The 15,215-nt window shown below is 44.2% G+C and overlaps 1 protein-coding gene across 2 annotated transcripts in view; it reads left to right on the top strand.

Moving 5' to 3' along the window:
• SLC25A48 (solute carrier family 25 member 48) overlaps window positions 1-15,215 on the top strand; it is a 455,831-nt gene that overhangs the window by 162,445 nt on the left and 278,171 nt on the right. For both annotated transcript variants that reach the window (XM_073649535.1, XM_073649536.1), the window contains exon 4: window positions 5,230-5,482. In XM_073649535.1, coding sequence (XP_073505636.1) covers window positions 5,230-5,482 — 253 coding nt within the window. The remainder of the gene's footprint in view (window positions 1-5,229; window positions 5,483-15,215) is intronic.

Raw genomic sequence — 15,215 nt, 5'->3', positions numbered from 1 at the left:
TTTTCCCGATATGTGATCACATATCTTTGTCAGATTGTGGAATTATTTTCCACCCTCTGTATTGTATCTGCTCTCTTGCTGTATACCCCTCTTTTGCTATATCAGTGATGTATATGTTTTGAGGTATGAAATTCAATTTAATAATAGTATATCTCTCCTACTTTATTGTTTGGGGTCATATAAGTATTCTCTGTCTTTTTTTTATTATTATTTTTCTGGTACACCTGTGCTGTTTACTCAGTGACAGCTTCAGTCTGTAGACATCTGTACACTTCAATAGATAATTAGATTCTTTTGTGTCCTTGTCCCCATATCTATATAGTTTGGGTGTTTTTTTTTTTCCTTTTTCCCTGCTTACCATTCGATTTTGGGCGGCTGCGGCATTACACAACTTGCAGTTACCTGCGCATGTGCTGATTGATCTTGGCTATATATGTACTCTAGTGGGCCTTGTACACAGCATCCTCTTCCCCTGACGAAGCCATCTTTTATGGCGATACGCGTGGGGTTACCATCCTCTATCCACCCATGAATTCTGCTGTGGACATAGGTTTTAGTGTGATTGTTTGAACTCTGTTCATTTTGTGCTTGCGTTTCTCTGGCAGCTGTTGCAGTGCACATGAGTATACTATTTGCATGCATGTTTTCAGCATTTTTTCTGACAGGCATATTGTATTAACTTTCAATTGCCATTTATCTTTATAGTCTTTGTAGGGCCTCTGAATTAGTGGGCAACAGTACTGTGCTTGTTATATAACCTTTTCATGTGCAACTCTCCCATTAGTGGATTTGGCACCTTTTTTCATTGGCAGCTTACCAGTATGTTTACATACACGCACTAGCACTTTAGAGGTCTTTTGGAATGGAATGGTGTAGTTATATATATGTACTACTAGATGGCGGCCCGATTCTAACGCATCAGGTATTCTAGAATATGTATGCGGCCGACCGGGCGCAATCAGCAGAAGGTTGTTTAAATTTGGCGCCAAAATCGCTGATTGGTCGCGGCCAGCAACCGCGACCAATCAGCAGAGCGGCGTTTAAATTTGCCACCCATATCGCTGATTGGTCGCGGCCGGCGGCCGCGACCAATCAGAGAACTGTGTCAGTGAGTACTGGAGAGCGAGTTTAAGTTTGTCGCCCAAACCGCTGATTGGACGCGGGCGGCGGCCGCGACCAAGCAGCAGAGCGGCGTTTAAATTTGCCGCCCATATCGCTGATTGGTCGCGTCCGGTGGCTGCGACCAATCAGCGTCGTATTAGCGAGGACCGGAGAGCGGAGCCGCCGGTCGGGGTAGTTCTGCTGCTAGCGCCGCTCATCTCCCAGCTGCATCGCCGCTGACCTCCGTCCGGCAGATGAGCCGGTAACGGCCGCCAACTTTTTTCTGAAATCCCGCGTCGCTGATTGGCCGCGGGCGGACCAATGAGCGACGCGGGATTTCCTGGACAGACAGCGCCAGACCAATGAGCGATGCGGGATTTCCTGGACAGACAGACAGACAGACGGGATAAGACAATTATATATATAGACTAGATGGTGGCCCGATTCTAATGCTTCAGGTATTCTAGAATATGTATGCGGCCGACCGGGACCAATCAGCAAAGCGGTGTTAAAATTTGGCGCCTATATCGCAGATTGGTCACGGCCGGCGGTCGCAACTAATCAGCAGAGCGTGGTTTAAAATTGGCGCCAATAATGCTGATTGGTTGCGGCCAGCGAACGCGACCAATCAGCAGAGTGTTGTTTAAATTTGGCACCAAAATTGCTGATTGGTCGGGGCTGCCGTACGCGACCAATCAGCAGAGCGTTGTTTAAATTTGGCGCCAATCTCACTGATTGGTTGCGGCTGGGAACTGCGAACAATCAGCAGAGCGCTGTTTAAATTTGGCGCCAATCTCGCTGATTGGTCGCGGCTGGAGTCCGCGACCAATCAGCATAGCGTTGATTAAATTTTGCACCAATCTCGCTGATTGGTTGCGGCTGGCGTCCGCGACCAATGAGCACAGCAGTGTTTAAATGTGGCGCCAAAATCGCTGATTGGTCGCGGGCAGCGTCCGCGACCAATCAGCATAGCATTATTTAAATTTGGTGCCAATCTCGCTGATTGGTCACGGCTCGCAATGGCGACCAATCAGCATAGCGTTGTTTAAATTTGGCGCAAATCTCGCTGATTGGTCGCGTCTGGCGTTCGCGACCAATCAGCACAGCAGTGTTTAAATGTGGCGCACAAATCGGTGATTGGTCGCGGCCGCTATTTAAATGTGGCGCCCAAATCGGTGATTGGTCGCGGGCAGTGGCCGCGACCAATCAGCACAGCGTTGTTTGAATTTTGCACCAAGATCACTGATTGGTCGGGTGCGGAGACCGCGACCAATCAGGGAATCGTATTGGTGAGGACCGGGGAGCGGAATCGTATTGGTGAGGACCGGGGAGCGCCGCTGCCTGTGCGGCTACTTCAGCTGCGATAAGCCGGGAGATGAGCGACTGCTCGCAGCAGAAGTATCCCGACCCGCAGCGCCGCTCCGCGGTCCTCCTTTCCGCATGGATGTCAGCGCCGCTGCCTGTACGGCTACTTCCGCTGCGAGCAGCTGGGAGATGAGCGGCCGATCGCAGCAGAAGTATCCCAACCCACAGCGCCGCTCCCCGGTCCTCCCTTGACACCCTAGCCGCTGATCTCCCGACAGTAGCCGCATGGTGTTACTAAGCTCTGTACATTTGTGTTCAAAATCGCTGATTGGTCGCGGGCGCTGGCCGCGACCAATCACCGATTTGGGCGCCACATTTAAATATCGGCCTCGACCAATCACCGATCTTGGCGCCACATTTAAACACCGCTGTGCTGATTGGTCACGGACGCTATTTAAATGTGGCACCCAAATCGGTGATTGGTCGCGGGCAGCGTCCGCGACCAATCAGCACAGTAGTGTTTAACTTTTGCGGCAAGATCAGTGATTGGCCGCGGGCCAAGACCGCGACCAATCACCGATTTGTGCGCCACATTTAAATAGCGGCCGCGACCAATTGGATGTCAGCGCCGCTCTCCGGTCCTCCCTTCACACCCTAGCCGCATGGATGTCAGCGCCGCTGCCTGTGCGGATACTTCCGCTGCGAGAACCCGGGACATGAGCGGGCGCTCGCAGCAGAAGTATCCCGACCCGCAGCGCCGCTCCCCGGTCCTCCCTTGACTCCCTAGCCGCTGATGTCCCCACAGTACCCGCATGGTGTTACAAAGTTCCGGACATTTGTGTTCAAAATCGGTGAATGGTCGCTGGCGCTGCCCACGACCAATCACCTATTTGGGCGCCACATTTAAATATCGGCCGCGACCAATCACCGATCTTGGCGCCACATTTAAACACCGCTGTGCTGATTGGTCGCCGACGCTGGGCGCGACCAATGACCGATTTGGGCGCAACATTTAAATAGCGTCCGCAACCAATCACCGATCTTGGCTCCACATTTAAACACCGCTGTGCTGATTGGTCGCGGATGCTATTTAAATGTGGCGCTAAAATCGGTGATTGGTCGCGGCCAGCGTTGGTGACCAATCAGCACAGCGGTGTTTAAATGTGGAGCCAAGATCGGTGATTAGTCGCGACCGATATTTAAATGTGGCGCCCAAATCGGTGATTGGTCGCGGGCAGCGTCCGCGACCAATCAGCACAGCGGTGTTTAACTTTTGCGGTAAGATCAGTGATTGGTCGGGTCCGAAGACCGCGACCAATCATCGAATCGTCTTGGTGAGGACCGGGGAGCGGCGCTGCCTGTGCGGCTACTTCCGTAGCGAGGACCCGGGACATGAGCGGGCGCTCGCAGCAGAAGTATCCCGACCCGCAGCACCGCTCCCCTCCCCCCTTCCGCATGGAGGTCAGCGGCGCTGGCGGTCGGAGTCCTTCCGCTGCTACCGGCAGGGAGATGAGCGCCTCGTGCCGCTCATCTCCTGGCTGCATCTCCGTCCCGCAGATGGGTCCGGCGGTCAAGGTCCTTCTGCTGGTACCGGCCGGGAGATGAGCGCCTCGCACCGGTCATCTCCCGGCTGCATCGCCGCTGAGCTTCGTCCCGCAGATGACCCGCTAACGGCCGCCATCTTTTTTCAGAAATCCCGCGTTGCTGATTGGCCGCTGCCAGACCAATGAGCAACGCGGGATTTCCAGGACAGACAGACAGAAAGACAGACAGACAGACTGGATAAGACGATTATATATATAGATTTATCATATACCTATGTGACTGTGGTTTGGAGATGTCTTAGCCTGATTTTGGGCTATTTGACATGTTGTTTGTGGGTTTTAATTGTCTGTGTTGTGGCTCGCTTGTATAATAAAAATAAAAATATTATTTGTATTGAGATCCCGTTATGTTGCATTTCTTCTCTCTTTTTTGTACTTTAAATATGGACACAATAGCAAAAGTAGACCCCTTTTCTGTTTTATCCAACGATCCTGAAAGGGAAAAGGTTAAAAGAGCTTAGCTACAAAGTTAACAACCTAATTAAACATTTACGTGGTTGCAGAGAATGTGATTATTTAACTCTATCATTTACAGGGTGCATATAGAGGTAACCCACTCCTAAGCACCAGGGACAACAAATCCTGTTACCTCCATCCCATATTCATAATGGGAGTTCATTTCCATTTTGAAAATTCTGTGGAGAACATATTCCTGTACAAATTCTCACTATCCAAAGAATGTTACGAGATTAAGATGGACATTAACGGGCAGCCATATTAGATACAGGACTAAAATGTTAAAAAAGCTACGTAGTTAAATAGCAAATTGTATCAAAATTCTGGCACAGATTCATTAAGACCAGAGTTGTTCATGTGGTCTTGGTGAGGGATGTGGTGGGGTCAGATGCTCTTGATTCATAGAGAGGAGCAATGAATCAGCCACATCTTAAAAGGGGCATTTGCTTCTGTGAGCCTCACCACAAATCTTACTCCAGAACCTGAAGTGAGATTCGTGGTGTAACTTGCGCCACAAACTCGTCACAAATTAGACAAGCACGCCCCGAATTCTCACCAGGTTCACCCGCTTTGGCTGATCTAACCTAATGTGGCGTGAAAATGCCAAAAGTCGCAACATGTTTGCACAACCTTGCATTGTGCAAGAAATTGGCTACAAAGTGTTTTACGTCAGTAAACACTGATGAATTTGGGCTTGTGTGTTTATGTAATGTGCTGTGTAGTTTTTCCAATTGTCAAAATTGTTTTTGCATTTTTCTTCTAGGTTGCTGGATTTTTTAAAGGAATGTCCTTCCCTTTGGCTAGTATTGCGATTTACAACTCAGTAGTGTTTGGTGTCTTCAGCAATGCCCAGAGATTTATTAGTCAGCATCGAGATACAACCCGAAAAAATCTTCCGGACTTTATAGACTTGACTTTTGCAAGCATGTTAGCTGGATGTGTTTCTGTGGGGATTGGTGGGCCTGTTGACCTGGTAAAGATAAAGCTGCAAATGCAAACCCAATCTGCTTCTTCAGGTAGGAAATGTTGAATTTCTTTTATTACACTTGTTGGGTTCCATTTTCATAGAATGGAAATTGTTTGGCGTACTTTTGAATTGATTATTTTCAACTTGTTAACTCTTCCATACTTAATTGTGGAACTTCGAGATTAGATTTCAGCAGGCATTCCCTATTTTCTCTATGCAAATTGCCTCTTCAGAGAGGAAGATGACTTGAACTCTATAGTGCCACCTGTTGGAAGCAGCAATCCCACAAGTCACTTTCAACCCTTTAACGAGTCTTGCTATATGAGTTAGGATAAAAGCCAAATCAGAATCTCAATCTGCAGACACGGTGTTTCAGATTATTGCCCCTCATCAGTGCAAAGTATGAGAACTGATTTGGCTAGGTGAGAGTGAAAGACAGGGGATCTAAGGGGTAACGTTTCTCCTTGTGGAGAGTGACATATCAGCTCTGGAGGCTTACTCTCCGTGCAATGCTCCTCTGGGAAATGTAATATTCAAATTGCCTCTTCAGAGAGCAAAAGGACTTGAATGCTATAACGCCACCTGTTGGAAGCAGCAATCCTACAAGTCACTATCGACCCTTTTCTCTAGACATTCTTGCATCTACCACTCCTTTTTTTCCCACACACTGACATTGTCTGTGAGAAAAATGCAATTCAGTACAGAGCTGCATACAGAGGAGCCAGGATCCCATAGTGAACTTTTGAATCAGCCCTATGCCAGTGTGACATCCTGTCCTGGTGCTGATCGTGGGCAGAACAAATACTACATTCTTCGGACTCTAGATTGAATCTTACTATAAGATTGGGTAGTGTAAATAAGTGAAGGAGTTATGGTTTATTCTTTAAGTTAGCAAAAAATTCATAGTTGAAAGTAAGCTCCTATTAGTGTTCTTAAGTAGCATGTGAATTATACACATACAATTGTAGGGCAGGGGGAGCTGAGGAGTTTGCTATATAGTTCAGTGAGAAAATATTCAGTATAACCTTATAAGTCATTTCATCATTTATACTCTGCTCCGGGCTTTTTGGTCCAGTGGGCGGTCTTATCAGTGACTGACAACTTTTTCAATATGCAGAGTTATATAAATAAAGTTGTCAGTCACTGATAAGACCGCCCACTGGACCAAAAAGCCCGGCGCAGTGTATAAATGATGAAAACAGAGGTTTTACTGAATCTTTTCTCACAAAACTATATATGAATCTACTCTTCTCCCCCAGCACTATAACAGGGTGCCTGCAGATTGGACTGCATTTTCATGGTGACCGGTTCTCTTTAATAACACTATTATTTGTATATAATATTATGATTCCACAACACAAAAATAACAAGAAAAACAGTATGCTATTCAGTTCCATTGCCTAGGGAGACATAAACTGCATAAATCTTAAAACACAATTGAGCTGCTGTGTTTCCATTTTTTTCTCTTTTCCAACATACCATACGTCCAAGGAAAGTAACCCTGCATTCAAATCCCACCAAGTATGTTCTCCTGATGTTTGACTGGATGCCCTCTGGGTACTGTGGCTTCCTCGAATGCTCCAAAAAAATACTGATTTGGAATTTAGACTGAGCCAATGTGGAGAGTGACCAGGGGCGGATTAAGAGTAGCCAGGGCCCCGGGCAGTTTACAGTGTGTGGGCCCCCTCAGCACCTGATGTATCATGTGATCACATGATCGCCTTTGAGAAATCATGTCATAGGTCATGTGATTAACACACTTGTGCACATGTGCAGATGTAACGATGACAAAGACAGCAGTGTGCTACACACGCCGGGCAAAATTTTTCTCCTTATGTAAAGAGCTACAAATAACAGCACTATAATGATAGTAAGTAGTATTAAAAAATATATTGTACAAAAAACACACAAAATACAAAAAGACAGGAGACATGTAAAGTGACAGTGCCACAAAATATCCATATTTAGTATAATATGAGGCTGTCAAAAATACAAGTTGCCATCAGTCTAAATGACAATTACAGAAGGGGGAACATGGATACCATATCCAAATGGACACCTGAGAAAAAAAGTACAATATGTATATAAATCCCCTCAGAACTGTATGTCACATAAGTGCCCAGGTGTCCTAACTGATACACGGCAGGCACCGTGCTCCCTTAAATATTAAACAAACAGCTGTATCAAAAGTACAAAAACAGACCTCAGAAATGGAGACGTGGCCAGCAGCAAGAGACAAATCCCCCTCATGGACACCTACGCGCGTTTCGCTGTGTTGTGTTCACCGCTTCATCATGGGGGATATGTGTAACCTAGCTGACATGACCCTTAAATCTCTGTGACAGCGTGTCACATAGTAAATACTGGCGAATAGCAACAGACAAACGGGCGCATGCGAGCCTAATTATTAGTCAAACTGAAGGCCAGGACCTGGGACTTGTGAGTCATGTGCTCACATAGGAGCCACCCCCTCTCAGGTGGTGCATAGTTTCGCTTACGCGCCCTGTCCCATGCGTCCCAGCAAGTCGCCGGTGACGTCCCTACCCCTGCGCGTGCACGGGAGCCAGGACGCGTCATCATGGCACATGCGCAAGCGTGCAGCAGACACAGATGCCCCAGAGAGCACGGAGCACAAGGACAGGGAAACGCACATGCACTGCACCACTAATGACCTAATAACAAACCAAAGTGAGGAGGCCACATCTGTGCTTATTTGTACACATTACAATATAATAATAGCTAATTAGAAAGCAGATCCACATTATAACAATAAGTATCTGGATAAGTCCACAGTAATAACATGGTTTTACAGATGCCGAAGTCCCCACAGCAGAAGATTTCTTTAGTATATGATGACTCCATTTTCAAAGGACATCAGACTGAATAAAGGATAACTGTCAGATTGGGAATATGATAATATAATAAATAGGTATATCATCAATGTGAATAAAAGACATAAAAGAAACAGAAAGACAAGAAAAGGGAATCTACATAAAATAACTTAGAGCAGCAATGCATGTCCACAGGAATGTTGAGAAACTAATAGTCTCATTAAGATCGTACAATAGACCCTATTGTGCTAATCCACCGCATCTCTTTTTGGGTGAGCATTTTCTTAAGGTTACCTCCTCTAATTCCACCTTTCACCACATCAATCCCCCTGACAGTTAATGATTTAGCACTACAGTTGTGAAATAGCCCAAAATGGCGTGGTAATGTTTTCAAAGTTGACATATCAGTTACTGATCCTGCAGCCACTATGTCACGAATGTGCTCCCTGTTCCTGATTCGCAACTCCCTGGACGTCAGTCTGACATAAACCTTGGGACACCCACACGTAGCATAATATAACACATGTGTGGTGCCACAAGTGATATAATGTCGAACTGACGTTTCCCATCAACAGAACAAAAAGTGGTAGTTCGAATAATATTAGTGCAGGCCACAAAGTGGCCACATGGGAAACAGCTAACAAGGTGCCGTCGGGAGTCAAAAAGACCAGGTACTGTGGGGGCATAGTGGCTGCGAACAAGAAGATCTTTTAGATTTCTACTACGCCGTGAAGTCATCGAGGGTGCTGTCCCCAAGCAATCTGCCAGACACGATTCTGTCCTGAGGATAGGCCAGTATTTACTCATAACCAACCTCATTGTCTCCCACTAGTGGTTATATGTCGAGATGAACCTGACCATCTGGCCAGATCCATCCCTTCTATTGTATTGAAGCCATTCCTAATGCTAATGCTATTTTTAATATATCCTCTTTGGGAGAACCTCTCCCTTAGATCATTTGCTTGATTATGGAAACGTTCCTCCGTGTAGCATATCCGTCCCATCCAGAGGAATTGACTGACCGGGACGGCCCTGATGGTAGAGCCATGATGAGCAGAGGAGGCATGAAGAAGAGAGTTCACCGAAGTACTCTTCCTGAAGACATCAGTCTGGAGGGAGGCATCGTCATCCACCTCTAGACTGATGTCCAGAAAGTCGATCCGGCGAGTGTCGCATTTGTAAGTGAGTCTAATACTCAGCGAATTCTCATTCAGCTCCCCCATGAAGGTGTCGAACTCCTCCCTAGTGCTCAAAGAATAGAACATCATCAATATACCTCAGCCAGCACTGCACATGGTCTGTGGCCCGCACGCCCTCGTCGCCAATAACCACACTGTAAATAATACAGGATACTATGTAATAAAAAACAGAGCTATATATAAAACAAGAGGACGCTATATAATACGGGACGGCGGTATACCTAAAGCAATGCTATGTAATAAGGAACAGCGCTATATATAACAACAGGAAATGCTAAATAATATGGGACAGATCGCGTAGTGCACATTGTTTAAAGGGGTGGTCCGAAACTAAATTATATTTCCATCTTAATCTATATTTAATGCCATAATGTAATTTTTTTCTAATATATTCTAATTAAGAATACCCTATCCTTCCTTCACTACACAATCAAACAGATTTTTTTTTCTACTACTTCCTCTTTCATGACACTTCATTTAAGAATCCCAGTGTATGCTGCAATACTGAAACAAAGTGTCATCAGGCAAAATTCGGTAAAAGTGCGGGAAATTATTGTGCTGCCACTAAAGTATTTTTATCACTTTGGCTAAGATAGTGGTGGTGTATGATGAGCGGGGGAGATGTGTTTGATGAGGAAAGGGGGTGGGGAGAGCTCAGAGGAGCGGCGTGCTTGTAATCTTTTTTCTTTTTCCCTAACTTTATGTGTGCAAGGGTGTAGGAACCATCCACAATGTCCAGACACAAGGGCTTGTGCCATGGGCTGCTGAAATCACATGTCCCTCTCTATATAAAGAGCGGCCATGTTCTTTTAATGACATTTTGTGACTATAAGAGATTAGAGAGGGTGCTCCTGTTCTGCTTCTGGATTCATTAGAGATTTTAGCCAGTTAGCTGGGCTGTTGCTTCTAAGTCTGATAGTTTAGATAGCTAGTTTCCTGTGAGGCTGTGAAATCTACCTTCAAGCTGATTTTTTTTTCTTGTGCCATTAGTGAGGTCCAGACAAAGACAGGAGGGCACATTTCATAAAAGTCTGTTGTACACTGTTCCTATTGTGCTCCATGTACGAGTACACCTTTATATTTTTTCCAGTTGATAATGTGATATAGCAAGCCATATCTCACCTTGTCATTTTGTGGGGTTGAAATTTAGCTGTATGCAGAGTTCATACAGAGTAAAAAAATCTATATTTTTCTGTGACAAATGTGATACAGCATGCCATATCTCACCTTGTCATATAGTGTCGCTGAAATTCAGCTGTGTGCAGAGCTGGTGCAGAGTAAAAACAACTATCTTTTTCTGTGACAAACATGATATAGGATGCCATTTTCCACCTTGTCATTTTGTGGCGGTGAAATTCAGCTGTATGCAGAGCTGGTGGAGAGTAAAAAAATCTAGATCTGAGTTTGAAATTTCTTGAAGCATATATTCTATTGTATACAGGCCTCATCCACAGTAAAACATATTTTCTTCTGTTATTAACATGATAAAGGAGACTAGATGTGAATTTGAAATTTCTAGGAGCATATATTCTATTGTATACAGGCTTCATCCACACTAAAAAAATACTTTCTTCCGTTACTAACGTGATACAGCAGGCTAGATGCCAGTTTGAAATTGTTTGGAGCATATCTTCTATGTTATATAGGCCTCATCCACAGTAAAAAAATACTTTCTTCTGCTACTAATGTGATACAGCAGGCTGGATCTGAGTTTGAAACTTATTGGAGCATATCTTCTATGTTATACAGGCTTCATCCACAGTAATAAAAATGCTTTCTTCTGTTACTAAGTTGATACAGCAGGCTAGATGTCAGTTTGAAATTTCTTGGAGCAAATCTTCATTGTTATACAGGCCTCATCCACACAAAAAAATGCTTTCTTCTGTGACTAACGTGATACAGTAGGGGAGATCTCAGTTTGAAATTGTTTGGAGCATATATTCTGTAGCGCTGGTGTCTCTGTCTCTTGCTCCTCTCCCCAGGCCGAGACGCCAATGGCCGGGCAACAATAACTATTTAAGGCACCTCTTCCAACATGGAGGTGCCTGTGCAATGTTGAAAGTTTGTTGTTAAAACCCTCTTGTCAGTTCTCAGGTCCCAGTGCGTGTACCGCCACCTACTTGCCTGACTTTCAGCCGTGCCCACCAGCCTGTCTTTCAGCTGTGTCCGCCAGCCTGTCTTTCAGCCGTGCCCGCCAACCTGTCTATCAGCCGTGCCTGTCTGCCTATCTACCATCTGGGTCTGTCTATCTGCCGTGCCAGCCTGTGCCTGCCTGCAGTCTCTTCGGGGTCACCTGCCCTTCACCCGAAGTCAGTCCCAGAGTAGCACCTGGCCCACCTTCCCGGTCCTTCCTTGGTTCACTGAGTCGATTAGGCGCTGTTCATCCGAGGTCGGTCAGGGTGAGGTCCCTAGTTATGCCCCTCCAGGCCACTTTGCTCCATGGCACAATGGTTCCATATCCCAGTCCCATAACATATTCTATGTTATACAGGCCTCATCCACAGTAAAAAAAATACTTTCTTCTATTTGTAACGTCATACAGCAGGCCAGATGTCAGTTTGAAATTTATGGGTGCTGATATTGTTCTCCTTACAGCGGTATGCATGATAAAATCGAAATTGGTTTTCTTACTATCATGCTACCTAAAGCAGGCCACATTTCATCTTTCTATTCTTTGGTGCAGATATTGTTCTCCACACTGGGGTACACATGATAAAATCATTTTTTTTTACTACCGTAGTATATAAAGCAGGCTACATTTCATCTTTACATTTTTTGGTGCAAATATTGTTCTCCACACAGGGGTACACATGATAAAATATAAATTTGTTCTTTTACTCTCTTGCTCCAAGAAGTAGGCCATGTCTGAGGTTATAATTCTTTTGTGCTGAGTTTCTTCTGTATCCAAGGCTCATCCACAGTAAAATATCGATTTTTTTCTGTTATTACAGTTCTACATAAAGCAGGCCACATTTTATCTTTTAACCACGTTGCACCAGAGCCTGTTTTTGCCTTCGTGACCGGGCCAATTTTTTCAATTCTGACCACTGTCACTTTATGAAGTAATTACTCTGGAACGCTTCAACGGATCCACCTGATTCTGAGACTGTTTTTTCATGACATATTGTACTTCATGATAGTGGTAAAATTTATTCGATATCACTTGCGTTTATTTGTGAAAAAATCGGAAATTTGGCGAAAATTTTGAAAATTTTGCAATTTTTAAACTTTGAATTTTCATGCCCTTAAATCAGAGAGATATGTCACATAAAATAGTTAATAAATAACATTTCCCACATGTCTACTTTACATCAGCACAATTTTGGGACCAACATTTTTTTTTGTTAGGGAGCTATAAGGGTTAAAGGTTGACCAGCGATTTCTAATTTTTCCAACAAAATTTACAAAAACATTTTTTTAGGGACCACATCATATTAGAAGTCACTTTGAGGGGTCTTTATGACAGAAAATACCCAAAAGTGACACGATTCTAAAAACTGCACCCCTCAAGGTGCTCAAAACCACATTCAAGAACTTTATTAACCCTTCAGGTGCTTCACAGGAATTTTTGGAATGTAGAAGAAAAAAATTAACATTTAACTTTTTTCACAAAAATGTTACTTTAGACCAAATTTTGTTTATTTTCACAGGGATAACAGGAAAAAATTGACACCAAAATTTTTTGTGCAATTTCTCTTGAGTGCGCTGATACCCCATATGTGAGGGAAAACCACTGTTTGGGTGCACTGCAGGGTTTGGAAAGGAAGGAGGGCCATTAGACTTTTTGAATGTAAAATTTGTCTGAATAATTAGCAGACGCCATGTTGCGTTTGGAGAGCCCCTGATGTGCCTAAACAGTGGAAACCCCCCACAAGTGACACCATTTTGGAAACTAGACCCCTTAGGGAACTTATCTAGATGTGTGGTGAGCACCTTGAACCCCAAGGTGCTTCACAGAAGTTTATAATAATGAGCTGTAAAAATAAAATTTTCACATTTTTCCCACAAAAACGTTTTTCATCCCTTAATTTTGCATTATCATAGGGTAATAGGATAAATTGCACCATGAAATTTTTTGTGCAATTTCTCCTGAACACGCCAATACCCCATATGTGGAGGCAAACCACTGTTTGGGCGCACGGCAGGGTTCGGAAAGGAAGGAGGGCCATTAGACTTTTTGAATGTAAAATTTGTCTGAATAATTAGCAGACGCCATGTTGCGTTTGGAGAGCCCCTGATGTGCCTAAACAGTGGAAACCCCCCACAAGTGACACCATTTTGGAAACTAGACCCCTTAGGGAACTTATCTAGATGTGTGGTGAGCACCTTCAACCCAAAGGTGCTTCACAGAAGTTTATAATATTGAGCTGTAAAAATAAAATTTTCACGTTTTTCACACAAAAACGTTTTTCATCCCTTAATTTTGCATTATCATAAGGGTAAGAGGATAAATTGCACCATGAAATTTGTTGTGCAATTTCTCCTGAACACGCCGATACCCCATATGTGGTGGCAAACCACTGTTTGGGCGCACGGCAGGGTTTGAAAGGGAAGGAGCGCCATTTGACTTTTTGAATGTAAAATTTGTTTGAATAATTAGGGGACTCCATGTTGCATTTGGGGAGCACCTGATGTGCCTAAACAGTGGAAACCCCCCACAAGTGACACCATTTTGGAAACTAGACCCCTTAGGAAACTTATATAGATGTGTGGTGAGCACCTTGAACCCCAAGGTGCTTCACAGAAGTTTATAATAATGAGCTGTAAAAATAAAATTTTCACATTTTTCCCACAAAAACGTTTTTCATCCCTTAATTTTGCATTATCATAAGGGTAATAGGATAAATTGCACCATGAAATTTGTTGTGCAATTTCTCCTGAACACACTGATACCCCATATGTCGAGGCAAACCACTGTTTGGGCACACGGCAGGGATTGAAAGGGAAGGAGTGCCATTTGACTTTTTGAATGTAAAATTTGTTTGAATAATTAGCGGACGCCATGTTGAATTTGGGGAGCCCCTGATGTGCCTAAACAGTGGAAACCCCCCACAAGTGACACCATTTTGGAAACTAGACCCCTTAGGGAACTTATCTAGATGTGTGGTGAGCACCTTGAACCCCAAGGTGCTTCACAGAAGTTTATAATAATGAGCTGTAAAAATAAAATTTTCACATTTTTCCCACAAAAACGTTTTTCATCCCTTAATTTTGCATTATCATAGGGTAATAGGATAAATTGCACCATGAAATTTGTTGTGCAATTTCTCCTGAACACGCCAATACCCCATATGTGGAGGCAAACCACTGTTTGGGCGCACGGCAGGGTTTGAAAGGGAAGGAGCGCGATTTGACTTTTTGAATGTAAAATTTGTTTGAATAATTAGCGGACGCCATGTTGCATTTGGGGAGCCCCTGATGTGCCTAAACAGTGGAAACCCCCCACAAGTGACACCATTTTGGAAACTTGACCCCTTAGGGAACTTATATAGATGTGTGGTGAGCACCTTGAACCCCAAGGTGCTTCAGATAAGTTTATAATAATGAGCTGTAAAAACAAAATTTTCACATTTTTCCCACAAAAAATGTTTTTCATTCCCTAATTTTGCATTATCATAAGGGTAACAGGATAAATTGCACAGTGAAATTTGTTGTGCAATTGCTCCTGAACACGCCGATACCCCATATGTGGTGGCAAACCACTGTTTGGGCGCACGGCAGGGTTTGAAAGGGAAGGAGCGCCATTTGACTT

The sequence above is a fragment of the Phyllobates terribilis genome, unplaced genomic scaffold, assembly GCF_046119375.1.
Source record: "Phyllobates terribilis strain yellow unplaced genomic scaffold, ASM4611937v1 Scaffold_10__3_contigs__length_209671492, whole genome shotgun sequence".
NCBI classification, from domain to species: domain Eukaryota; kingdom Metazoa; phylum Chordata; class Amphibia; order Anura; family Dendrobatidae; genus Phyllobates; species Phyllobates terribilis.
This window is presented reverse-complemented; position numbering and strand designations above follow the sequence as displayed.